This window comes from Anopheles arabiensis, chromosome X (genome assembly GCF_016920715.1).
Source record: "Anopheles arabiensis isolate DONGOLA chromosome X, AaraD3, whole genome shotgun sequence".
Classification (NCBI taxonomy): domain Eukaryota; kingdom Metazoa; phylum Arthropoda; class Insecta; order Diptera; family Culicidae; genus Anopheles; species Anopheles arabiensis.
Genome location: NC_053519.1, coordinates 13,395,001 through 13,420,683, shown reverse-complemented (window position 1 = coordinate 13,420,683; position 25,683 = coordinate 13,395,001). Strand labels below are relative to the sequence as shown.

The 25,683-nt window shown below is 49.6% G+C and overlaps 4 protein-coding genes across 5 annotated transcripts; 2 read left to right on the top strand and 2 right to left on the bottom strand.

The window, feature by feature from the left end:
• The first annotated feature begins 1,400 nt into the window (after positions 1 to 1,400).
• LOC120906000 lies at positions 1,401 to 13,918 on the top strand. 2 transcript variants are annotated; one of them, XM_040317389.1, is made up of 6 exons: positions 1,401 to 2,514; positions 2,571 to 2,663; positions 10,331 to 10,703; positions 10,800 to 11,032; positions 11,139 to 11,277; positions 11,354 to 13,918. In XM_040317389.1, the coding sequence occupies exons 3-6, from the start codon at positions 10,401 to 10,403 to the stop codon at positions 12,458 to 12,460; spliced, it is 1,782 nt and encodes a 593-aa protein (XP_040173323.1). In that variant the 5' UTR covers positions 1,401 to 2,514; positions 2,571 to 2,663; positions 10,331 to 10,400; the 3' UTR covers positions 12,461 to 13,918. The 2 variants fall into 2 exon arrangements, with proteins under 2 accessions (XP_040173323.1, XP_040173324.1); XM_040317390.1 differs by lacking the exon at positions 2,571 to 2,663.
• On the bottom strand, positions 5,324 to 7,190 carry LOC120906001 (TWiK family of potassium channels protein 18). The gene is made up of 2 exons (XM_040317391.1): positions 5,745 to 7,190; positions 5,324 to 5,590 (listed from the first exon to the last, which is right to left on the bottom strand). Exon 1 carries the CDS (start codon positions 7,072 to 7,074, stop codon positions 5,746 to 5,748), a length of 1,329 nt encoding a protein of 442 aa, XP_040173325.1. The 5' UTR covers positions 7,075 to 7,190; the 3' UTR covers positions 5,324 to 5,590; position 5,745.
• Positions 13,919 to 16,594: 2,676 nt separating the features above from the next.
• On the top strand, positions 16,595 to 23,858 carry LOC120905800 (sterol regulatory element-binding protein 1). Its single transcript, XM_040316958.1, has 5 exons — positions 16,595 to 17,289; positions 17,374 to 20,281; positions 20,356 to 20,470; positions 22,574 to 22,744; positions 22,824 to 23,858. The coding sequence occupies exons 1-5, from the start codon at positions 17,154 to 17,156 to the stop codon at positions 23,172 to 23,174; spliced, it is 3,681 nt and encodes a 1,226-aa protein (XP_040172892.1). The 5' UTR covers positions 16,595 to 17,153; the 3' UTR covers positions 23,175 to 23,858.
• Positions 23,859 to 23,901: 43 nt separating this feature from the next.
• On the bottom strand, positions 23,902 to 25,207 carry LOC120905801 (transcription factor 15-like). The gene is made up of 2 exons (XM_040316959.1): positions 24,686 to 25,207; positions 23,902 to 24,199 (listed from the first exon to the last, which is right to left on the bottom strand). The coding sequence occupies exons 1-2, from the start codon at positions 24,799 to 24,801 to the stop codon at positions 23,920 to 23,922; spliced, it is 396 nt and encodes a 131-aa protein (XP_040172893.1). The 5' UTR covers positions 24,802 to 25,207; the 3' UTR covers positions 23,902 to 23,919.
• Between the last annotated feature and the right edge of the window lie 476 nt (positions 25,208 to 25,683).

Below are 25,683 nucleotides of genomic sequence, written 5' to 3'. Positions count from 1 at the left end.
TCGAAAAAATGAGATATATTAACAAAAGATTTGATGATTTGTTTATGCACGAAATGTAAAATCATGTGAGTAAGAGTTCGAATCTCACGTAAATTGTCCATGCGGCTCGTAGATAATGAGGAATTAATGTGAAAATTGCAAAACTTTATGATTTCTTAGTTTTTATCCTCAAAAATGTCGAAAAAACAATGAATTATAGGATAAATTTACGGAATAACACGAAAGAACTTAAATCTATGAGTTAATGTTAAATACGAACTCGCAAAGCTCAAAATATATTTTTAAAGAATATTAAATCGAAAAAATGTGGTAGAAAAATTAAATGAACCATTTTAAAAAACGTAAACAATGTTTGAATCCTGGGGACCTTACGTCAAGTGACGAATTGTCAAAATGCTCTAAATTCCACCACCTGATATTTTAAAATCCACCTTGCTGGAAATATGATATTTTTTTTTTGGTTGCCAGTGACAGGGTTAACCGTAGAGTTGGCAACCAGATTTAGGCCCGTGCCTGTGCTCCAACGCATGCGATTTTATCGCACGTGCTTTTTCGTATAATATTGCGATTATTAATATAACGATTATGAAAAATTAAGTTGAGATTGTTCCTACAAAACACCACACATTTAGTTTGACAGATAAAATCGGATGCGACGTCCGACGAAATCAAAATTTTTTGATTCCGTCGTACGACGAAATCGCACGTCCGACGTTATCTGTCTAATTTCATATAAAATTTTGACAGGCCTTCCGATAAAAACACATCTGATGGAGCACAGACCACGGGCCTTACACACGTAAGTTGGCAACCGGCATACCCGGGTATTCCACACGTTTTGATGCATAAAATTAACGATTTTCATAGGTAAACAATGCTTTCTATATTTTAATGCCGTAAGCAAGTAATGCCGACCATATATTCTCTTATATTTCATTTATTCATTAAGTTTTTTTTCATTTTATTATAAAAATAACGGTCAAATTGAAATTTGGAATGTATCAAAACTGTATGGAATACCCCGGTATGCTGGTTGAAAACTTACGTGGTAAAGTTCAAAGAAATAAAAATAAAATACCTACAGACTGTTTAAAATTACAATGTATGCACCAAAAAATCAGAAATCAAAAGTTGAGAGGCTACGGAAAATTTCAGGTCAATAAAAGCAATGAATCAAAAGTTATTTCAGTTTAAAGTTAAAAAAATACCCGGGTATCCGGTTGCCAACTTAAAGGTTAATGTTCTAACGATCGGTTGAAATAATTTCAAAACGTTTCAGCACGTTTTCTTCGCCCGGATATACGCACACCCACTGGATGAAGTACGTAACCAGGCACCGTAAACGACTTCATGCGAGCGGCTCTGCGCTGCCCGGCGGCAATATGGCGTCGGTGGCGGCGGCTTGTTGACCCTTTGGCAACACTGGCAGCCGTTCCCCCTGGTGGCTGTGTATGTATACACACAACAAGCGCATCAACATTCTGCAACACAATAGACGAACGAGCGGTGAAAACACCCATACACACACACATACGCACACTCGCTCTGGGACACAACAGTGAAATATTGTTTGTGTGTGCAACCGGGTGCTGTATAGTGTGCGTGTGTGCGAATCTTCCATCCCGTTGTTTCGACCGAGCCCGTTGTGGATGGACGCCAAGTGAGGCCGGGAGGGTGGCAAGCCCGTGCCAGTGGTAAGCGGGGAAAGAACGCGTTCTTTGCGAAAGGTCCCGAGCTGCCTGTGGGTGCGTGATTCCGGATTGTTGTGGGTGTGTGTGTGTGTATGTGTGCGCGCGCGTGTGTGTGAGATTGTTTAGGCGTCCCAGGCCCCAGGAGCTGCGAGAGGCCGGGCCGGGTGCTATTGTTTACGCCCGGGGATAGGGCTGCAGGTGCAGCAAAGTGAAGGAAAAACAATTTTCCACTATCGCCAACCTACTAAGCGAGCGTCGTGTGCACCCTGGTGTGGTAGGGGCGCTGAGTGGTGGATACGGTAGTGGTGTGTGTGTGTGTGTGTGTGTGTGTGTATGTGTGTATGATGTACGTCCATTTTGCACGCCGCAAAGCAAACAAAACAATCAAACAGTCGCCGCAAGGACGCCGTTCCAGCCCCGTGAAGCGAGGTTAGGAAGCCGCTCGGCTCTCGCTCCCACCTCCCACCCCGCACTCCCACAGCATCCTTTCGCTCGGTCGTAGGTGTGGCGGTGGTGGTGGCGTCGCGAAAATACCGAACCAATTGCCACAAATTCGCATCGAAATCAACTGTGAACAATCATCCTACAGCCCACCCAACCACCCACCCACCAACACGCACGCACGTACGCAATCGCAACCCCCGCCAAGCGGGCTCCTATCAACTGTGCGCAGCGAGTAAAAGGGAGGGGGGAAAAGCAGAAGCAGAAAAAAGAAGCGAAGGAACGAATTATTGAAAGGAACATTTACTCCTGCATCACAGCGACATCCCACGGCGGCGAGCGTACACCCGCCCCACCTGCCCCTTTCAACCGGCAATCAAAGGTAAGTGGACGGTTAAAAGTGCGCCAATGTTTAACGATGTTTATGTTCCTTTTTAGCCACCGCTGGCGGCGTGTGTTTTTAGCAGCAGCAGCAGCAGCATCAGCATCAGTAACATTTACGCACAAACATACCCACACAAACACTCGCAGGTAACGCACAAGGAACGCACGCGCATACGGCAAACCCTACACATACACATGTAGGTGCGATGAGCTGTTCTGCTGCCTCCTCTACCACCTCCGGGATCGGATTGTCTTTGGATGCGCAGTCACCCCGTTCACGCAAACCGCACCAAACCACCCTCCCGGCGTACCAAACAAAGGAGTGTGGGTGGGTGTGTGTGTGTGTTTCCTGAAATGCATAGGGAAAATAGGGAGTTGGAACGGAAGTGTTCCTTGGTGCTTGAATGCTCCCAGCTGCAACGAGCGCACAAGCGCGCGTCAACACGTACATCTATATGTGTATGCACACGCACTTGCTAAATGCAACCCCCCTTTTCTGGAGGAGGAAGGGTACAGGGTTCAGCCAGAATGTAATTTAACAAAACAGCGCAAATTTCCACCATGGCTGATTGCACATTCAAATGGTTTGTAAACGGCACCGACTGACACGCGGGCGGGTGACACCGTTGGCAGCGTCTAGCACATCCTAATTGCAGCAAACGAAAGCCATTCTTTATCGTTTAAACGATGGGCGAAACCTTGTCAAAGGTGTGCAGACAAGTTAGAATCAGAATGTCAACAAACCATGCGTTTTACGCGTAGCACAACGGTCACATTCCAGTGTGGAATTTTTCACCCCAGCGCAGCTAATTTCACAGCCTCAGCTATGTTTATGTGAGGTGTAGTGTTCAATTAAAGCTCATTTTGGAAATATGTTCATGCTCTGTGACTAATATAGCGCCCTAAATGGGTAACATAATTGCCTTCAATGAAACGATTTGACTTGTAAACCCTTTCTTCTTAACATCCTTGAACAAACTTTAGGTTACGGGTTGAAACGCGGTTAGATCAAATAATGAAACCAGAAATTCTAAGATCACCATTTTTTAATATTTTAAAAATGTTGGAGTTGTGATAATGCTTTCCACACAAGAAAACACGACAATTGAAGTATTTTGTTTTAAATGCTTTTTTTTGTTGCCATTTATAAATGGTCCTTTTGGTGCTGCATCTCCATGCAAAGGCCCCATTGTTCATTCGATGTTGCTTTTGCTTCAAACTTCTCTCTGTTTGGTAGATTCTACATCACCCATAACCAATGCTGCAAAATGTAATGAGCATCACGAGAGCATCACCAGCGAAAACAGTGAACATATCCGTGGTAGCTTGATGCTTGATTGCTGATATTCAATGGAAATGCGTCATGACATTCCGAACGCGTCGTGCCAGTGCTTGAGTCAAACCCGATACTCTGACTGATAAGCTGAGCTTAAGTCGGCGCTTAAGTTTATGTTTTCTCCAGTGGCTGGTTGGTCCATGACTTCCGGTTACCCTTTTTTAAAGGTGTGTGATGGCATCTGTTAATCAACAATTGATAGCAGATGCAAAATATCTTTGTCACGGGGTAAAGTCTTTACACGTTAGTGTCATAATGCTAAACCTCCAAAAAGCAATATGTTTAAAGCTTTTATCGTCATTTTTTGCTCAGTTGTTTGCTCATATACAACTTCCGAAAATATAAAGATTGCATATTTAAATAGCTTTTAGATCCATAGTACTCAAATAAGATCCACAAACGAGCGCAAGATTGAAAATTTGTTTGTACAAATTTTGATAGAAATCATGCCAAAAATGGTTCTCAAATGTGTTGTCACACCTCCAGATTGGATACTATATTGTTAAATAATTCACTGATAACTTTTATCAATTATTTATGACAAGTGTCCATCTTTCCCGCAATGCCCGTCTTTTCTCACCATCAGCTAGATAACGATTTTTGAAAACGCTTTATGATATAATAATTTAGAATTGAAGTATCGATAACCGACACACGAAGTGAACACGAAGTTGTATAGTGAACCGGGAAACCCCCAAAACAATCCGGAAAAACCGGGAAAAAAACCGGGAATTTAAAATCCTGATTCTAGTGGCCACCCTGCAGACAGTTGGTGGATCAATCACATGCTTGGAGACATTTTGTTTAGCATCCAACTCCTGGTCACTCACCTGGTCACTACATTCTCTGTCGATGATAATCACGACATTCGTAGAATATATTTGGCGTGTGGTCCCATGAGCATTCTGTCTCGCTCTGTCTGCTTTGATTGTCTGTCGGGTCGAACAGAGCGAGAAAATATGTTCATTTTGGTTCTTGGAGCCACTCGCACACTTCACATATCTCCTATGACTATCGTGATAATCACCGACAGAAAATGTCGCGACCAAGTGACTGACCAAGAGTTGGTTGCACACAATGTCACCAAGCATGTGATAGTCGCACCAACTGTTTGAGTCTCACTTCTGATCATCACAGTAGAGCTCGTCACGCTGACATGATTTTGTTTCAGCCGGAATTTGTCATGACTATGTCAGTGACATTTTGCAGAACTGATCACAGTAAAAAAAAGTCATAACATAGTGACTCACCAATCGTTTTGAGAATCACCTCTGATTATCACAATTGAGTACGTGATGCTGATATAGATTTGCGTTCAGTCAGATTTGTTTTTATGACACTGACAGTGACATTTTACAGCACTGCCCATGTAACCCCCTAAGCACCGACCATACCCATTGCACGATGGACGAGATTGAATGATGAGCACGGTTGTTTGTGCGTGTGTGTTCTTGAACCTAAAAAAAATCGATTGATTGAAGTATTCCTTTTATTATTTGTTACATTTTTCGAACGTGAACCACTGAGACGACCACTCCGCTCATCTTCACGTTCACTGGTATGGTACAATGGTTTGCTTCGATGGCATTTTTGTGTTGATAATTCTGATAATGCTGTTACACTACTAATACATGAGCGTTTACGGCTAGGCGAAGGCTAGGTACCGGCGTCTCACCTTCTTCTTGTTCCTTTTCTTCTTCTTCTTCTTCCCCCAAAAAACCGGGCATGGAATTGGTCGCTGGAAACGAAACGAACAAGCGAAAAAATAGACATGAACGGTTGTTTAGTGCACAGGGGAATAGGTTAACACGTCTGCAAATTCCACTAAATTACACCGAAAAAGCACGCACGAACACACAAACATACACACACACACACACACACACACACACCTTAGTCATAGTACTGCGAGTCCTTGGTGCCGCAGCACTTGGCAAACTTGGAGCTGAGATCCTCGAGGCAGAGGCGCGTGTCCTCCTTGATCTCCTGCATCTTGATGCGCACCTCCTCCCGCATCAGGATGTAGCACATCGCGACCAGGCCCATGCCGAGCAGCATGTAGACGAAGTTGATCACCAGCTTGGTCGGTTTGCCGCTCTGCGAGTCGAGTATGTTCGCGCCCGGCACCAGGTCGCCGATGCCGATCTTGCACAGGCTGGTCACGCAGAAGTAGGCCGAGTCGAGGTACGTCCACTTCTCCCACTCGGCGAACATGATCGTGCCGGTCGCGATGTAGATCGTGATCACCCACAGGCAGGCGGTCGTCGGCACGATGATGCGCTTGCGGGGCGCCAGCCCGCCCGGGCCTTCCTCCAGCGCGAGCCCGCCGTCCTCGTCGCTCCGGTGGCTGCACTCGTGGAACCAGGTGTACAGCCACTTGAACGTGGACGCCAGCACCTTGCCCATGTTCATGAAGTACAGTATGTAGAGCGGGATGCCGAACGTCGCGTAGATGACGGTCGCGCCCTTGCCCCACGCCGTCCGCGGCACCATGTTGCCGTACCCGATCATCGTAAACACGGCCAGGCAGAACATCAGGGCCGCCGGAAAGTTCCACACCTCCTCCGGCGAGCGACCGTCGTAGCCGCGCCGGATCGCCTCCGCAAAGTCGTCCTGGTAGCGCTTCAGCACCAGGTCGGCCTCGTAGTGCCAGATCGAGCTGTTGAACAGGTTGAGCTGCTCGGTCACGTCCCACAGCTCGGCCGCACAGTTCCGCCGCAGCGTAACGACGTGCTCGATCAGCGGGTTCGGCTCCTGCGTCTCGATCGACATGAAGCTGGCCGCGCCGACCAGCGCGTACGCGACGATCAGCCCGCCCACCCCGACCTGGGTGCACATGAACGCGACGAACTTGCGGCAGCAGTCCTTTACCTTCTCCCGCGGGTCGCTGATCGTGGTCGAGGACGAGCCGCGGCTCCGCACGGACGAGCGCTGCCGGATCATGGTGGGGCAGTGCTGCTGCTGCTGCTGGACACACCGCTGAGCTGAAGAAAACCCGTCCACACACACGGACACGAACACATACACCCAAAGCAAAGGCTCTCTCTTTCTCACGCGCAGGGCACACGGCACAGCGGGCGTCGGCCTGGTTCGCGATGGCAATAATGGCGTTCTTTTAAGGGAAGATTGTTGGCACAATGGCGCCTTATTCTTCTTCCTCTGCTCCCTCGAAACTGGACCCGTCACAGGAGAGCTGTCTGTTGTGAAAGAGTGTACACACATACACACACGCGCGCGCACACACACTTAGACCACCGACCGCCCCGTTGCTGCGGTGTGTACGGTACGCCGAACGCTCTCCTTCTGTTTTTAATGCTGAGTAAATTTAGACGGCAAAACAAGAACTAATTTTAAACTTCGATCGGTCTCACGCGCGCACCCCAAACCCAAACCCCCGCTTGCATCCCTTTCCCCCCTCTCCGCTCCCTATTCCGCTCCGTTCCTACTGCACCTCATCAACGCGCATCTTTTATTCCGTCCATTTGCTTAACCATAGTGTGCGTGTTTGTGTGTACACGTGTGTGTGTGTGTGTGTGTGCATCGCAGACTCCGTTGATCCGCGATGAGTGTTCGGCGAGTCGGCTATTTAATGGGTTTCGATGGGTTTCGTTCGCGTCGGGGGAAATATGTACATATCGCGCCGTTTTTCGTTTTTTGGAACGGATGCATGTTTACCATTTTTTTCCCTCCTCCATCCCATCAATTCACACACCCCACGTCCCTCCACCCCTTCCCTTCCCCTGCTATCACACTGTCACGTGTGAATGGGGCGGGCGGGATGGGGGACCAACACGACCAACCGGTACAGCGATCCCGTAGCGCGCGCGCGGGGCCGACGTAATTAATGATTTGTTTAAAATTTGCCCTCGAAAACACCTTCCCTTTAGATTCAGTGATTCCCAAAGGTGTGGTCCCAGTGGGGGGAGGCGCTGGACGATTTTCAGCTGGCGATATGCATGGAACAGTCCACAGATGGGTGAGACTGGTGACCGATGTCTGAGCGATAAAGCGTCTGACAGGGCGTATTGCTAGTTTGCCACGCCTGAACAATACTGAATTGATAACTTGATTGCACTATTTGTGTCAGAAATGCTATCATCTAATGTCTACATTCACTTTCAGCTCAAATATTGTCGTAAATCGGTATCAAATTTTGCGTGAATCGGTATGAAGATGAAGGCTATAGTCCTGTAAATTGATACGATCAACTTACATGTTGGTTTTATCCAATTTTCATGGTGCTTTCTTACCTTCTTGTGTAAGAATGGCCCAGAACGCCACTGGAAAAAACTGTGGGAGAATACATCTTGATGGGGTCAACAGATTCACTTTTTTATCAAAGTATTTCTGCTTTTTGTTGCAATCGTTTTGATTTTATGTCGCGCCACTGAAATTGGAAAACGTAAATTACTAATAAGAGGTGGTAATGTTGAACACCATCATACATAGACCTTGGGATATCATAGCAGGTGTTTATCCTAATTGGTGGAAGGTTGTTACTATCATCACATTGTTATTCTTATCAAGCAAAGCAGTTGGAACGATTGTAACATTCCAACATGGAATAACATGAATGAGAGACGATGTTTATTCCGAGATATAAGATATAAGAAGAGGAAAATCAATCAACCCGATCCTCCTTAGCCATCCAGTTCAACTCAATTCTGCTGGATCAGAACTCTAAAGAACTCCAAATTTAGTATTGAAACGGAATGCGAAATTGAAAGGAGACAAAATCCAACAATATGATTGAACTAGTGGTATTAAAAACGGGTTTTTTTTTAAGATCAGCTCAGTTCCGGTTCATTCATAAATTTGATCCGGATCATTTGATGGGATCAATCATTCAATCGCTCGTTCTCTGATAAACCTGTCAGTTAATGGCACATCTCAGTCAGAGAAAGAGAACATCTCAGGGCTCTATCAAGGATTTTTGTCTGTTTTCCAAAATTGTTTGGAAGGTTCCTATGGTTTTTCCCTTCCCCTTCCCCGGCTCCTTCCCATGATATATTAAGCGTTAGCCGTATTTTTTTTAATCGGATTGTATTGATGTCCAATAGGACGATAACAAAATTATGAGAAAACTATACAAAAATATATGGAAAACGGTGAATAAAATCGTGAGAGGGGCCCAAAACATTACAGGAATCACGAGGCGAAGAGATGCAGTACGTGTTAACGAGCGACCGAATGAAATAATCAGTTATATTTTCATCGTCATTGTCGAGTGGACAACACGCTAAACATATCGCTAAAGCTGCATCTACACGATATCTATATGGAAATAACACCACGCACGTAGATTTCTCCATACGATTGCACATTGTGAACAAATATGCTATTCGTGTATATAAACGTCTTGAAAGACATGGGTGGTGGAATTAAAAGCATGAGTCGGAATTCGGAACGGTGTCAGCAGGCTTTCTCGTTTTGGTATAAAGAATCACATACGTGTAAGATATGTCTGATCTGCTATCTGAAGAGAGAAGAATGGTGAACCGAAACTGATACCTGTTCACTAGCTCATTTGGCGCATTCGAGCAATCGCCTTTGTTTTTCTCAGGGAAGCGGTGATCCGGATCTTTCAAAAACTGATGCAGACGTTTCACTCGCTCCATTTACTGACCCGGATCATTTGAACGAATCCGGATATGATCTTACATCACTAGATTGAACATCAAAACTAATGCTTGAAGATGGCCAATGCTAATAGGATCAGTTTTAGCTTCAATGCTAGTGTTGCGTAAATCTGATTCAGATTCATGAATCTGAATGAATCTTTGAAATTATTCAAGGAATCTGAATCTCGGTTGCAAGGATTCATGAATCTCCAAAGATTGGAGATTCGTGAATCTTTGAAGATTTGCGAATTTTTAGAGATTCGTGAATCGTTGAAGATTCGATTCCAAATTTGAATCACACATCACGGAAGATTCATATGGATGAATCTCAACGAAAGATTCATGAAACCCAACACTACTCCATACGGGAGATTTATATGCAACGCTTAGAACTCCTGACACCCGATGATTGGGCACTATCAGCAATAATCTTATACAAGTGGACGCTGGATGAAAAAAGATTGGGAACCGCTGGCCTTTAGATTATTATTTATTTCCCAACGATGTTTTACCATCACCTCATCCGCCATATACACAAAAAAAAGGAGTGGGCGCAATACGGTTGTGTAAAGCACGGGTAAAAGGGTTTTTTTTTGTAATTTGGAGACCTCTTTGGGAAAGAGTTTTTTTTGTGCGTTGTATATTGCGTTTCTGTTTTCTGCATTTCTAACGCGTCTATTTGCATGTACTTGTTGAATTATTGTTGAATGAAGCGAAAGTTAAATATGTCTTTTGCTTAATATTTTCATAAGATGATTTCAATCTTCATTATACAAATATTTCTTTACAAAAAACCAACTGAACAAAACGTACCAGTATTAAATTTCTTTATTTCCTTTCCTTTTTTCTTACCACAGCCGATAAATTGATGAGCCAGCCCCGAAATCCCCTACCCCTTCCCCGGAGCACGGCGATCGAGTCAGCGCAATGAGTAACGTACGATGCAACGAGCCGCCACCGACGGCGACCACTTCCCTCGCCGCCAAGGACACGGAGGCTGATACCGGGCCATCGATTGCGCCGGTACCACAGCCGCAGCAGCAGCAGCAGGCGCCGCAGCAGGCGCCGACCGTGCAGTCGAGCAATAGTAAGGGTACGCCCTGCCGCATCAACAGCGTGAAGGGCTACCAGAACCGTACCAACAGTATTATCTACTGTCCGCCATTGTTGCGCGGCAACTCGCCGAAGGAAAAGTGCAGTGCGATCGTCTACTTCGGTGGCGATGTGCAGGTAACCAGGGGAGGACGGGGGTTTGCCCGCGTCCAGCGTTATTTAAAACGTTGAATCTTGGAGTTAATATGTTTGTTGTTGCCACCCCCGCTCCAGGACATCCCGGAAAAGATGGAATCCAACCGGGACAACAAAAACTACATCAAATGGAACCTGGAGAACACGGCGCTGCTGCTGCGAGAATCGTTCCCCCAGTCGCACATCGTGGTCGTGCGCCCGATGCGGATGGAGTACAGCACGTTCAGCTGCTTCGACAACTTCGTGCGGGGCAACAATGCGGGCATACCGGACCACACGCCCATGCACTACTCGCTGCAGCATCTGGAGGAGTAAGGCCTGGCTTTTTTTTTTTCATTTCAATTTTGTGTGTTTGTGTGTTTGAATCGTTCACTAATTGCCCTTCCGCTTTCCTCTGTCTCCGTGTCGGCTTTCCAGGCTGCTCATAAATCTTACGAAAAAGCTCACGAAACCTATACTCGATCAGGAATTCCTGCACAAGCTGCTGAGCGCTTCCAGCACCAAGGGGTACGGGGGCGACGTGCCGTGCAAACAGAACAATGCCGACATTTTGCAAGTATGTAGCCCGCGCGTGTGTGTGTGTGTGTCGGCATGTAAAAAAAACCATTATGTGCTTCCTTTCTTCCACGCAGAGCAATATCTACGATGGCGGTGCCGCCGGGGCCGAGGAACCGGCCGAACCGGACGACCTGTCCGAGCTGCTCTGGTGGCGCGAAAATCTCAACCTCGACAAGGCGAGCCTGAAGCTGATCGGGTTCAGCAAGGGCTGCGTGGTGCTGAACCAGTTCATCTACGAGTTTCACTACTACAAAACGCTCACGCCGGACGACAGCACGATGATGCGGCTGGTGTCGCGCATCAGCGACATGTACTGGCTGGACGGGGGGCACGGCGGCGGCAAGAACACCTGGATCACGTCCCGCAGCCTGCTCGAGACGCTCTGCCGGCTGTGCATCAACGTGCACGTGCACGTCACCCCATATCAGATCCAGGACGACCACCGGCCGTGGATACGGAAGGAGGAGAAAGCGTTCACCGATCTGCTGAAGCGGCTCGGGGCCGCCTTCGACCGGCACCTCTACCCGAGCGAGGCGAACTCGACCAACCTGTACACGCACTTCGACGTGCTGAACCGATTTCGGCAGCACCAGATCAGCCTGTTCTCGCAGCAGCTGCACCAGACGGTGATGCAGCAGCAGCAGCAGCAGCAGGGCACGCTCGTCCAGCACGCCGCCGGCGGCGGTAGCTACGGGCGGGTGGTGGTGGCGGCTGCGGGGGCGGCGGCGGCGGCGGCGGCGGCGGCTCCCGGGCAGGGCAGTGAGGAGTCGGCGGACTGTGGCGACGGCGGCGGCGGCGGCGGTGGCACTGGCTCGCCCGGCCCGGAAGAGTACGGCACGGTGGGCGAGGACGAGGACGAGGAGGAGGAGGAAGAGGAGGAAGAGCCGATGGAGGGCACCGAGGGGGGAGGGGGTGGAGGAGGAGGCGGGCGAGGAGGGGGAGCCATCGGGAAGGTGTCGAATCGGGATGAGGAGGAGGAGGACGAGGACGCGTCCTCGCTGGCACTGGAGGACGGCGTCGGGGAGGAGGGGCCGGCCGGCGGCGAGGGCGAGGAGGAGGAGGAGGACGACGATGCACCCATGCCGGCGCACCACGTCACCGCGATGGAGACGGGGGCGGACGACGACCAGGGTGATAGCAGCGGGGGCAGCAGCAGCGGCGGCAGCCTGCACGACAACTGACAATCGGCACGCGATTGCATCAACTTCATTTCCGTATTCATTTAGAGAACAAAAGGCGCGGAGACCGAGAGCGCGAGAGAGAACGAATTTACGTTGTTCGTTTCGCGGCGGCGGCAGCTCACCACCCCCACCCGCGCGCGGGTGGCATACATTTACGCACACATCGTACGACTTTGCCATGTTAGATCTTACGCGTCCCGACTGCCTCCCGGTGCATTCCCCGTTCGTTTCATGCACAGTGCAGCAGCCACGACTCATCGCGACCGAGCGGACCGGGAGGAGGCATCCCGAATTGTATCTGTAATATTAATTTGTACTGATTGTACATTTAAGTAGATTTTAGTGGGCCCTTGTTGATGGTAAAGACGCACTTCAGGACCATTTTTTTTGTTGCTGCGGCGGTCGAATGCCTACCGCAGCTGGGGGTAAGGGGGGGCTCATATTTTGTCCGCTAAGTTGAGGGCTGAGAAGCTGATGGGCGCGCGCTTGTGGGTCGTGCAAAAGCGTGATCAAAAATGGTCGCCGTCTGCTGTTCAGTTCAGAAGAACAGGAAACAATACCCCTTTCATACCTTCCAGCCGCACATGGCACCATTTAGCACCTTCCCTCTATCTCTCTCTCTCTCTCTCTTGAGTAGCACCCTTTTCGATAGGCGCAGTGCAATTTATGACAAACCAGCGCAAATCATCAGCGGGCTTTGCTTGCTCCGCGATGCTTTCCACGTCGACTAATAGTGTGAAGAAAAATTGCCCCCGTTTTTTCGATGCGTACATGTGCGTGTGAGTACATGATTTTTTCCCTTTTAAAATCGGTACGTGTGTAGGTACTGTTCCGTGGGGGTGATTTTTAAGGAAGGTGGACCTACAAACACCTTTCGAACGACAATTCCTCGCGTACTTTCAAACGATCGTTTGAATTACATCACAATCCTCTACCACCCTGGTCGTGAGATACCCTTAGTGCACCGGTATGTGTGTGAGTGTGTGTGTGTGTGTGTGTGTGTGTGAGAGTGTATGTTTGTGCGTAAGATAGGGGTGTGTCTGTCTCTCTGTGCGTGGCTGTATACGTTTGAACGAGAAAGAGAGAAAGAAAGAGAGAAAAAAAAACAATGGAGTGGGTGGGGGGAAACAATTTTCATCCTTTTTCACAAATCGTTGCATTCGTTGCTCAATTCAATTGTAAATTTGTCTGGTACTGTAAGCTCTCTCTCTCTCTCTCTCTCTCCCTCTCTTCACTTTTAACAAACACAACAAAAATCGCGCTACACGACATCAACACAAAACAAAACAGAAAAAAACCACAACGTTCATCTCAAATCATCCCCCCTTCTCCCAGCCGAATCCCCCTCTCACCGTTTTTAGAACGTACACACCCAGCAGTGGGTGAAAAGAAAAAAGTATCATTTATAATTTTAAATTCCTTATAATAATTAAATATATTTTAATTACAATTCTCGAACCGCCTGGCAGCGAATTTTGTTGTGAGTCTTCTATGCATGTGTTGGTTTCATTTGTCATCTTCATTGAGTCGGTGAAAATGCGCACCTGTCCGAGTCAGTAAGGATTTTTTTTTTCAATTAAGAAGGACCTTTTTTTAGAGAGTGGCTGTTTATACCCTGCTTTTCCAGGCCAAGCAGTGCCGTTATGAAAAGTCAGATGAACAGCTGATGGAGCAACTTTTCCAGTCAGGGGAAATCCGCTAATGCTACAAGAGATTGAAGGAGGCACGGAGCGGGCTTGCTCCTAAAACCGCCATGTGCCGGGACGCTCAAGAAAATCTCCTGACAGACGAGCGGGAGGTGATCGAAAGGTGGAAGTGCTACTTCGAAGGACACCTGAATGGAGCAGAGACAGAAGTGGCTGGTGCAAGTGGCAGAACAAGGCAACCACCACAGCAGCAGCACAGCAGTAATAACAGCGACAGCATTGGTGCAGACGACGAGGTGCCCCCGCCATCTCTGGCTGAGATTTCCAGCGCCATTAAGCAGCTTAAGAGCAATAAGTCTGCGGGCAGCGATGGACTGGCGGCCGAGCTCTTCAAGATGGGGCCGGAGAGGCTTACCGTCGAGATGAATCAGCTGATCGTGAAAATCTGGGAACAGGAGGAACTATCGGAGGAGTAGAAGTTGGGTATCATCCGAGGCGCGGGGCTAGACAACGACATCCGTGGTACGATCCTCTGGTACGTCGATGACATCGACATTATCGGCAAGACAACAGCGAAGGAGTGTGAGGCGAACATCCAATTCAAACGCGAAGCTGCATGAACTGGATTATGAATCAATGCGACGAAGACGAAGGACCTCCGCTTGCCGGAGACTCAGAAAAACTTGGAAGCTGTGCGACATTCTCGAGAAGGTAAAGGAGTTCTGCTATCTTGGGACTGTCGTTACTTCGGACAACATCTGCAGCGAAATCCGAAGACATATTGTCCACGGGAAACCTGCATACTAGCTATGGGAGAAATGAAGATTTCGTCGGAATCGATTCCGGCTAGCTCTGAAGTTTTCTGGAATCGATTCCGGATAGTAGGAATTGTTCCGGAATCGGTTCCGGAATTTGTTCTGGAATCAACTCCGGAATCGGAATTGGCTTCGGAATCGGAACCGGTTCCAGAATCGGATTTGGTTCTGGAATCGGATTTGGCTCCGGAATTAGAATCAGCTCCGGAATCAGAATCGGCTCCGACATCGAAATTGACTCCGAAATCAGAATTGGCTTCGAAACAGAGTCGGTTTCGGCATCTTCATAGGAATAGGCTACGTGTTGATAGCGGCAAAGAATCAAAATTTACTTGTAAATGATCTATTCGCACAGAGATTCCCGGATTTATTTCGCTTCCCACACTTCTTATTTCTATTCAAAAACTAATTCTCATTCCGGAGCTAACTCCATTTCTGGAGTCAAGTTTGATTCCGTTATTGGAGCAAATTGCGACTCCCAAGTCGATTCCGATTCCGGAAACGATTTTGATTCCGGAGCCGATACCAATACTGGAATCGATTTCGGAGCCGATCCTGGGATCGGCTCCGGTATCAACTCCGGAATCGGCTCCGTAACCAACTCTGGAATCGGCTTCGGAATCGACTCCGAAATCTGACTCGATTCCAGCATCGGAATCGGCTCCGGAATTTATCCCGAAAACGGAATCGGAATCGGGTAGGTCCGATTTCAAGCTCCCACTACTAGTGCATACTATGGGCTTCACCGACTGCTGAGATCCAGAAGACTACGAGCCCGGACAAAATGTGAGATATATAGTACATTGATTCGCCCGGTGGTCCTCTACGGACACGAGTCCTGGACCATCAGAGCGGAGGATGCAAACGCTCTGGGCGTGTTGGAGCGACGCACCCTCCGGAAATTATTTGGCGATGTTTTCGAGCACGGAGTTTCAAGAGAAGGATGATCTACGAGGTGGCATAGCTATACGGCGAACCGAGAATCCTGACGGTGGCGAAGGCTGGCAGGATACGATGGCTGGGGCATGTTATGAGGATGCGGGCTGACTCAAGCTCCACCAAGAAGATGTTCGACAGCGCTCCGCTGTTCGGCATAAGGCGCAGGGGAGCACAGTGAACTCGATGACTGGATCAGGCGAAGCGAGACCTGTCGGAGATCGGGTGTTTACATAGATGCGGCCACCAAGCGAGAGATAGAGAGAGTGAGAGAGAGAGAGAGAGAGGGGCTGTGTAAAAGATGCTAGTTGGAACAAGACTTTATTTCTAGGAAACTTACAATAATAATCATGTCCTACTATTCAACATTAAATACTCTTGAATATGACTTTTTTAAATGTATTGTCTCTTTTTTATTCAATACTTTGCTTCGGCAACTGCTTTGTTACGCTTTAAATTCAAATTATTTACATTTTTCCAACTCCAGCCTTGTCACACAAAGCGGCGGAACAGTGTTGGCCAGTGTTTTCATGACGAAGTTCGGCTGGATGCGATGGGAAGAGTTAGAAATATAAGTCAAGTAATCCTGAAGAAACTCATACAATTGTATTTGTACCGTATTTTCTAAAAGCCCCTCGTTTATCCGTTACAGAAAACTCCCGAACACGACACTGTAAACGTGTTTTTCCGGTTTCAAAATTACGCACCCATTTGAAAACTGTCATAGGACGACCAATCAAAATACGCACTGAAAACAGCACAAAACAGAACGACGTGCCCTTGCACATTGCAGCACGAATTCCCGCTCGGCGTTACGACGCATCAAAACTTGGCGAATAAAACCCGTTTTTTCAACCATTTTCAATCAGCAATCGACCCACATCGATCAACCATCGTTGCGGCCATCGTTTCAACCCAAAACAGAGCACCCGGGTGAGCAAAAGTGCAAAAAGTACGTCAATATGCGCCGCGGCACCGACCGCCGCCCTGCACTGTAGCCCGTGCGTGACGTCACAGGGGGGGTTTGGTGAACATCATACGATGCTAAACGGCGGCCTCTGATTGGTCGAGACGGCATGATCTGATGTTTGCATCAGATCGTCAACATACGCGCACACACGACGTCGTCGTTGCTTTGGTGTGTTTGGTTTTTCTTTCCTGACGACAGTGAGTGGAAAGTTTTGCCGCATTTCCCATTGGTGTTGTTAAGCGAGGTGAAGATTATTTGCTGTGAGTTTATTTTTTGAAATAAAACAAACGTAAAGCGAGAAGAAAAACACAGAAAAGTCCGGCAAAATGGAACAAGACCGAGGGTGGAACGATCCGTTCCACCAGCCGGGATTGTTTTTCCCGAACACGGGCTTCAAGGAGGACGAGCTGGACATCGCGGACATGAACGATATGAGCGACATCGTGGACATTGCGGAAATGTGTAAGTGTCTGTTTTTTTTTACAACCGTTTTTGCCATCTTGCCATCGCTCACCCATTCCCGCAACGTTGCATCATCCCTTTCAGATCAAATGAACGAGGAAAAGCTGCTGAACTTGATGGGCGAAGACTTCCTGTCCAACCTGAGCTGGGAAGGGGCAATTGGCGATACGTCCGCCGCCGCAGCCGCCGCCTCCGCCGCCTCCTCTTCAGCCTCCATGGCGATTCCCTCGCCGAGCGGAGCGGGCGTCACGATAAAGGAGGAATGTGTCGGGCAGAAGGAGCCATCAGCCGTACCGCCACCCTCCCCGTCGGACACGCTTTTCCAGCCGATCCCCAAGCCATCGACCCCGTTGCAGTCGCCGAAGCAGGAGGAGAAGCAGGTGCTGCTCTGTGCTCCCCAGCTCCAACCCACTCCAGCCGCCACGTCACTGCCCACGCTAGCCCCTCAGCCGCACGATCACGGACAGCAGTTGCATCTGCAGCCGGCCAGCCATCTCGTTGCGGGCACTCGCTCGGTCATTCTGGCCCCGAGCCGCCCCACGATGGCGGGTCAGCCAGTGGCTACCACCCCCACCACCACCTCCACCACACAAACCGCGCTACTGCTGCAGAACGCACGCGCCCCGGTCACACAAACCTATCAGAAGAAGATAGCCCCTGCTCCCGCACCGCCCCAGCAGCAGCAGCAAACGGCCAACCTGCTGCCCGGCATTGCGAACGTGCGCGTCCAGAATCTGGTCGCGGGCGGGCAGCCCCTCATGCAGCAGGTCTTCACGCTGCAGACGGTGGACAAGCAGTCCGTCTTCCTGCCCGCCAACACGCCCGTCATCTACGCGAACGCGAACGTGCACTCGATCGCGAGCACCGCGCCCGTCCCCAGCACGGTCACGGTGAAGGCCAGCCCGAACCTGCACACGCTCGTCAACACGCTGAGCGGCCCGATCCTGACCGCCGGCATACCGGTCGTGTTGGACGCACCGACTCAAGTGGCGGCGGCGGCGGCAGCACCCCCCTCCCAGCAGTCGGCCGACGGGCAGCCGAAGGTGCAGCTGACCCGCCTCCAGCCGGCCGGCGTGCCGAAGGTAAAGGAGGTGAAGCGGTCGGCACACAACGCGATCGAGCGCCGGTACCGCACCTCCATCAACAGCTGCATCGTCGAGCTGAAGAACATCGTGGTCGGGGTGGACGCGAAGCTGAACAAATCGGCCATCCTGCGCAAAGCGATCGACCACATCCGGCACCTGCAGAAGCAGAACAACCAGCTGAAGCAGGAAAACATGACGTACAAGATGCGGCTGGCCGACCAGAAGCACTCGCTGAAGGATCTGCTCGTCGGGCAGCAGCAGCAGCAGCACCAGCACCACCTGGTGGACGACCTGATGATCGGGCCGATCACGCCCCCGCGCAGCGACGAATCGAACCCGTCCTCGTCGCCGGCCCACTCGGACAGCTCGATGCTGGGGTCGCCCTTCCCGGGGTCCGGTTCGCTCTCGTCGAACGGTGGCGACGACCTGCTGGACGACGAGATGCTGTCCGGGCTGGGCGGCATGTCCTCGAACGCGCGGCTCACGATCTGCATGTTCATGCTGGCGGTGCTGGTGGTGAACCCGTTCGGCAGCCTGCTGTCGCTGGCGGGCGGGCGTCCGGACGCACCGGAGGAGCTGGGCACGACCCGCCGCATACTGGCGGTGGAGGAGCCGTACTTCTGGTCCCGGCTTTCCTCGATGCTGCTGGTGGCGCTCGTCAACCTGATGTTTCTCGCTTTCTGCCTCGTGCGCATGCTGGTGTACGGCGACCCGGTGCTGCTGCCCCGGTCCCGCGCCTCCACCGACTACTGGAAGCACAAGCGCCAGTCGGACGTGGAGTTCCGGCGCGGCAATGCGGACGCATCGTACCGCGAGGCGAAGCTGTGCCTGCAGTCGTTCGGGCTGTCGCTGCCGTCGACGCGCGTGCAGCGCGTGTCGGCCACCGCCTGGCAGTTCGTGCGCATGTTCTTCCACCGGCTGTACATCGGGCGGTGGCTGTCGCGCCGCACCGGCGGCCTGTTCAAGCCGGAGGGCGACCGGATGCACGCGCTGCACTCGGCGCGCGAGCTCGCCCTGCTCTACCACCGGCTGAACCAGCTGCACCTCGTCACCAACCGGACGGACGCGAACGGGCTGATGATGAGCCTGTGCGCGGTCAACATGGCGGAAACGGCTGCGTCCGTCATCTCGGTGGACGACACGATCGAGATCTATCTGCTGGCGGCGCTGCGCGTGAAGCGAAGCTACCCGCGGCTGCTGCAGTACTACTGCCGGTACTATCTCGCCCAGGCGAAGCAGCTGGCGAGCGACCACACCAGCCGACGGTTCCGCTGGCTGTTCACGCCGTACGGGTTCCGCTTTCTCACCACCAGCCGGTTCCGGTACGGCGAGCGGATGGACGGCTCGACCGCACTCTTCACCACGCTCTGCAACAGTGCCGACCCGATCGAGTACGTGATGCGCGAGTACCGGCTGAACCTGCTGCAGCAGGCGCTCCAGCTGCTGGTCGGGTCCGGGCACGAGCGGACGGTGCGCGACCCGGGCAGCGGGCCCGGTTCGCCCGGCAAGGGCGGCGCAGCCGGGCCGGGACCGCTCGCCGGCAAGGAGACGAAGGAGGACCACCACCATGGCAGCAAGTCGAGCGAGGCGGCCGATCTGACCGCAACCGGCAGCGGCGTTAGCGGCGACATACTGCACTTTACCGAGCTGCTGCAGGACACGTTCGGGCTGGAGAAGCCGGTCCCGTTCGATGGGTGCAGCGTGCACGGCACCGACTGCTGCTTCGACGAGCTGGCCCACTGGTGGTGCAATCTGCTGCGCGTCGCCGGCTTCTGGCTGCTGGGCGAGGACGAGCTGGCCGAGGCCCTGTACGGCCAGGTGGAAACGTTGCCGGCCGCCATGCAGCAGCTGGAGGATCCGCTTGCCCGCGCGCTGCTGCTCGCGTTTCACGCTAAGCGCGGCTTGATGTAGGTGTTTCCCTTTCGCTTCATCTCTCTCTCTATCTCTCACTAATGGGGTTTTGTGTTTTTCTCGATTGCAGCACCAAGACGGAATCGAGCTTTGAGACGATCTTTGGCCACTGTAATGCCAGCAGCCGCTTCCTCGAGGACAGCCTTACCGGCAATATCTGCAAGACGCCGAGCCGGCTGAAGTTGGTAAGTGATTAGTATTTGTTGTGTTTTTTTTATGTGTTGTTTTTTGTTTTGTTTTATTAAATAGTGAAATTTATGAAGGTTATGGTTTGCTTCGCTTGTTTATATTTTATTACTGCCGCACCGGGGGCAGTTAGTAGCAATGCCAAGATAGCTGTTGTCGTTTAAACAATCTGTTTTATTTTCTTGCTTGAATTATGTTTTGCAATTTCCACGAGTTGACGATACTAAAGTGGGAGGAAATTATGCTCATCAGACGATAATCAGCAGACTTAACTGGTGTCAATCGGATTAGAAGGCTACAATTTAACATTCAATACTTTGCAAAATGTCATGGGGATCACGGGATGTTCAACAACGAAAACAATCCGTGTTAGCTTGATGCTCATTGCTGATAATCAATGAAAGTGCGTCATGACATTCCAAACGCGACGTGACAGTGATTGAGTCAAACCCGATACTCTGACTGATAAGCTGAGCTTAAGTCGGCGCAAGCAGAATCATGACTTTTTCTGGCTGTAAACAGTGCTGCCAAATGTCTCGGTTTCAGTCACCAACACTCATGACTAAAACGAATCTCAAATTAGCTCCCGTACACAACTGAGATGATCAGTAACGATACGCAAACAGTTGGAGAAACAATCATATGCTTGGTGACATTTTGATTAGCACTTAACTCTTGGTCACTCACTTGGCCACGACATTTTTGACGGCGATAATCACGACATTCTTGGAATATACTTGGCGCGTGAGTTCTAACCACAAAATGAACATTCTTTCTCACTCTGTCTGCTTTGATTGTCTTTCGAGACAAACAGAGCGAGACAACATGATTATGTTGTTTCTTGGAACCACTCGCACGCAGCGACCATCGCGATGATCACCGACTGAAAATGTCTCGACCAAGTGACTGACCAAGAGTTGGTCGCACAAAATGTCACCAAGCGTGTGATGATCGCACCAACTGTTTAAATCTCACCTCTGATCATCACAGCAGAGCTCGTGACGCTGACATGTTTTTGATTCAGCCGGACTTTGTCATGACTATGTTAGTGACATTTTGCAGAACTGATCACAATAAACAAAAAGTCATGACATAGTGACTGACAAAAATGTCACGAAGCATGCAATGATCACATCAATCGGTTTGAGTATCACCTCCGATTATCACAACTGAGTACGTGATGCTGATATAGATGTTGTTTCGGTCAGATTGTTTTATGACATTGACAGTGACATTTTACAGTACTGCTTGTAAACATCATCGGGCAGGTTGCAGTTAAAAAGCCAAGAAATAACAGAGAATATCGATAGCGTTTGTTAACCAAGCACCAAAATGTTCCCCAGAAGCAACAGTTTACTCTCTTTACATTCACATAACGATCGTACCTATTCTAAATAACATTCAAAATGACAGTTCGTTGATGATTTGTTGTAAGTAATTGATAAGCTAAACAATAGAGCAACATTTGACAGACTTAAACATAAGGTTAGCTTGTAAGTCCCACATGCGTATTACCCTACGGGTAGAAAACCCAGTGTTTTGGGTGGTAAACGTTGTTAAAAAAAGGGTTTCTGTCCAATTTCTGGCTGAGTGAAAAATCATCCCCCGGTCCCACCTTCGGGTGCATTGTAGTTGCATTGCACTTACCGTGTTGGCAACAGGTGCAGTACTTCTGCAATGCAACCCGAAGGCGTAAGCTTCTAACTCGAGCGGACATTACCATCGCGGAAGTCCGGCAGACACTCACACTCGATCGTGTTCGAGTAAATTATTATTATTATTGTTATTATTATTATTATTATTATTATTATTATTATTATTATTATTATTATTATTATTATTATTATTATTATTATTATTATTATTATTATTATTATTATTATTATTATTATTATTATTATTATTATTATTATTATTATTATTATTATTATTATTATTATAATTACTGTTTTTATTATTATATTTCAAACGCACTTTCTGGTTTGACAGTTAAACAATTCAAAACAAGCAAAACAAATCATACAATTAACGCCTCTCTCCCTCTCTCTCTCTCTCTCTCTCTCTCTCTCTCTCTCTCTCTCCGCGAACGTTTCTTCTCACAGCTATCACAACTGCTCGCCTGCGACTGGCTGCTGGAAGCCCGTACCGCGCTCTGGGAGATCGAAAAGGATATGCGCTACAACCAGCAGCTGCACCAAACGGTGCCGGGGCAAATCTTGGCCGCCTTCCAGGCCGACCTGAACCTGCTCCGCATGGTGACGAGCAAATTCCCGGTAAGTGTTGCCTGTCAGCAAATTTTAAATGGTATATTTAATCCCCTTTTTTCCTTCCCTTCCCACATGCCACCCCAAGAATGCTCAGTCGCGCGTGTTTCTGTACGAAGCGGTCTGCCGGCTGATGGCGGGCGCGGCGCCCGGTCCGACCCAGCAGCTACTGGACCGCAGCCTGCGCCAGCGCAACTCCCGCTCGTCGCTCATCTGCGGCAAGGACCGGTCGGCCCAGCTGGCCGGGGGGCGGGAGCGGGCCGCCGCCCTGTACGTCGCCTGCAAGCATCTGCCCGCGCCCTGCCTGTCGTCGCCGGGCGAGCGGGCCGGCATGCTGGAGGAGGCCGCCAAAACGCTCGAAAAGATCGGCGACAAGAAGCGGCTGCAGCAGTGCTACCAGCTAATGAAGTCGCTCGGCAGTGGCAGCGTGACCAACTGAGAGACAGAGACGGGAGAGAGAGAGAGAGAGGAGCCGCGTATTCCAAATGTTTTGCAGCGCGTTTGTGTGTGAATGTGTTTTTTTTTGTTTTGCAGCTTTTAATTAAGGACGAATCGACTCTCCAGCACGAGCAGGAGAGGGAAGTGCGGCTAAACGCACGTAGCAAATAAGCAAACATACCTGCGCACTATTTAACGATTATCCTAGGCTTAAGAGCAATTGTCATTACTGCACTTGTACCTAGTGTGAGAATAAGGCCGAGCGTGGCCGATGAACACAATTTTTTTCGTTCTTTCTGCAGCATGCTGGATTATTATTTTTTAATTTGTTCTATTTTAAGTTTACCCCAGCAAATGCGTCTACGCTACACTGAAACGAAAACGGGAAGGAAAGAGAGACAGCCTTTTTTTCTTCTTCTTCTGTGTACTTTAAAACTATTGAGCTAAGAGCTGTACATTTTATTTCACACAGTAAAACGCGCGTGAACCGCGCCCCCCCAGGCACACAATACTGAAATTTACACTTTGGTCACGATTTACATTAAATGACTTGGCACGTCGTGGAGTAGGATTTTACGTATATAACCATTACAATACTATTGCAATGTGTGTGTGTGCATGTGTGCGCCCGTTTTGGTTTTGGCTTAAAGCTAAGTAACTAGTAATAAAGTTAGGAAAGAAAAAACACTTGTTGTGCACTTGTCGAATAACCGAACCGAACACTTTTTTTGTAACCAACGCTTTCCTCAGTACTTGTCGAGCGTCACGCAAAACGTGCAGATTGATTGGCGATAGTAGGTGGGTGGTGGTTGGGCGCCCGTACCATCCTGCCCATCGCCCACCGTCGTCGGCTGGTGGCGCTGGCTGGTGCTGGCACAAGGCCGCTGGCTGTTGCCGGTCACGAGCACGGCGATCAGGTGCGAGATGTAGCTCTTCGCCAGCCGGAGCGTCTCGATCTTGGACAGCTTCCGGTCGGGCGGTTCCGTCGGTATTAGCAGGCGCAAATTGTTGAACGCGGAGTTGACACTGGATGGTGGGAAGAAATAGAAGGGGCGGCTTTTTAGAAGCGTTTAGCGTTTTTGGTTCCGATTGAAGGCAACAGGTACGGGTACATAAAAGCAACAATTATCGAGTGATGACGGTTTATATATTTAAAATGGTTTCAAAAGGCAATGCTTTTATATGTTCTAACGTAACGGACTTTTTATGAACAGAAGCGTTTCGACGATCAGCTTAAGAAGAAGTGCTTTGTCAAGAAGAAATGTTTAAACATTCCAAAAGGCTGTAAAAGGTACAAACAGTGAATCTGCATCTGTATTGTAATTGCAAGCACATTAAGGAATGTTCTCTATCTGTAAGCATGGATCTGCATATCCAAAACAAGTACTGATATTTCCCTAAGCAAAGTGTCTTCAATTGCGAACTGTTCTAAGCTTGCGGCATCGATTGGCCGACAGTTGAACAGTTTAAATAATGTAACAAAACACTCCAAACCACTCGCTTTTGCCTCACCTGTGCGTTCGGTAGCGTTCGCGCGCGTTCGCCTGCAGCCGCTGGTCGAAGGTGAGCTGTGGATCCTTGCCGGAATCGCCGGACGTGCTGCTGGTGCTGCGTCGGTTGCGGCTCATCGTCCCGGTGCGGTGGGTGGTTTCGTCGCGACTGACAAGCGGGTGTTTTAGGAGCGTTCCGCTCCGACTCGACGCGGTTTAGCAGAGTGACAAAGAGAGAGAGAGAGGGAGGGAGCGCCAAGCAAAGCGATGGCCATCGCCAGTTGGTAAAGACATTAAGTCATTTGCGCGGCATGACGAATGGCACAACAGACCGTCGCGCTGTCTCAGCATCTCAGCGCGTTTGAGTACCCTTCCTTCCGCCTTCATCCGACACCTCGCTGTATTCGCCCTTTTTGCCTAGTGCTCGGGGTCTTAGTGGGGGCGGAGGAGCAAAAAAAAAAAAAACAAGTGATCCGATATTTATGGGTTAATGAGGTCGGAACAGATTTCTGGCAAGCGATAACACAGATGTGTTTATGCCCTACCCCATCCCCTCCCCCCCCCCATCCCTCCTTGGTTACAGAAACCGGATGCATGCGCACTTGTACGGGCACGGGCATACCCACCCCGGGCCCAGCACGTCTCGGCTCGAGACGTTTATCGCTCATCTGCCTATCGGAGAAATGGGCCGCGAAGGACCGGACGAGTGCAGGAACGGAAGAAACCGATAAATCAACGCATCGGGTTTGTTTTCCACCGCTCGGGTGAACCAAAACAACAAGCAAACGAATGGCAAAGTGCGGGCTCAACACAAGTCGTCGTCGTGAGTCGTTTAACGAAAATATCTTTATTATCGAAAAAAAAAAATATACATACACATCTAGCCTGCAACCTTCGCTGCCGCTGCGGATGAGCGGCTATCCGAGGTTCGCTATCGTAAAGTAGCAAAAAAAAACGAAGGAGGAAAAGAAAAACAAAAGCGTCACACTACCGACGAGCGGCTCGCAAAGTCTGTCCTTC

What these genes read in the sequence shown, in the direction of transcription:
- LOC120906001 (XM_040317391.1), bottom strand. Translation starts at nt 7,074, where the DNA reads ATGTGTGTACACTCTTTCACAACAGACAGCTCTCCTGTGACGGGTCCA.
- LOC120906000 (XM_040317390.1), top strand. Translation starts at nt 10,401, where the DNA reads ATGAGTAACGTACGATGCAACGAGCCGCCACCGACGGCGACCACTTCC. An exon ending in TCGCTGCAGCATCTGGAGGA is followed by an intron (nt 11,033 to 11,138) that starts GTAAGGCCTGGC and finishes TCGGCTTTCCAG; the next exon opens with GCTGCTCATAAATCTTACGA. An exon ending in ACAATGCCGACATTTTGCAA is followed by an intron (nt 11,278 to 11,353) that starts GTATGTAGCCCG and finishes TCTTCCACGCAG; the next exon opens with AGCAATATCTACGATGGCGG.
- LOC120905800 (XM_040316958.1), top strand. Translation starts at nt 17,154, where the DNA reads ATGGAACAAGACCGAGGGTGGAACGATCCGTTCCACCAGCCGGGATTG. An exon ending in CGTGGACATTGCGGAAATGT is followed by an intron (nt 17,290 to 17,373) that starts GTAAGTGTCTGT and finishes CATCCCTTTCAG; the next exon opens with ATCAAATGAACGAGGAAAAG. An exon ending in TGGTGACGAGCAAATTCCCG is followed by an intron (nt 22,745 to 22,823) that starts GTAAGTGTTGCC and finishes TGCCACCCCAAG; the next exon opens with AATGCTCAGTCGCGCGTGTT.
- LOC120905801 (XM_040316959.1), bottom strand. Translation starts at nt 24,801, where the DNA reads ATGAGCCGCAACCGACGCAGCACCAGCAGCACGTCCGGCGATTCCGGC. An exon ending in GAACGCTACCGAACGCACAG is followed by an intron (nt 24,200 to 24,685) that starts GTGAGGCAAAAG and finishes CCCACCATCCAG; the next exon opens with TGTCAACTCCGCGTTCAACA.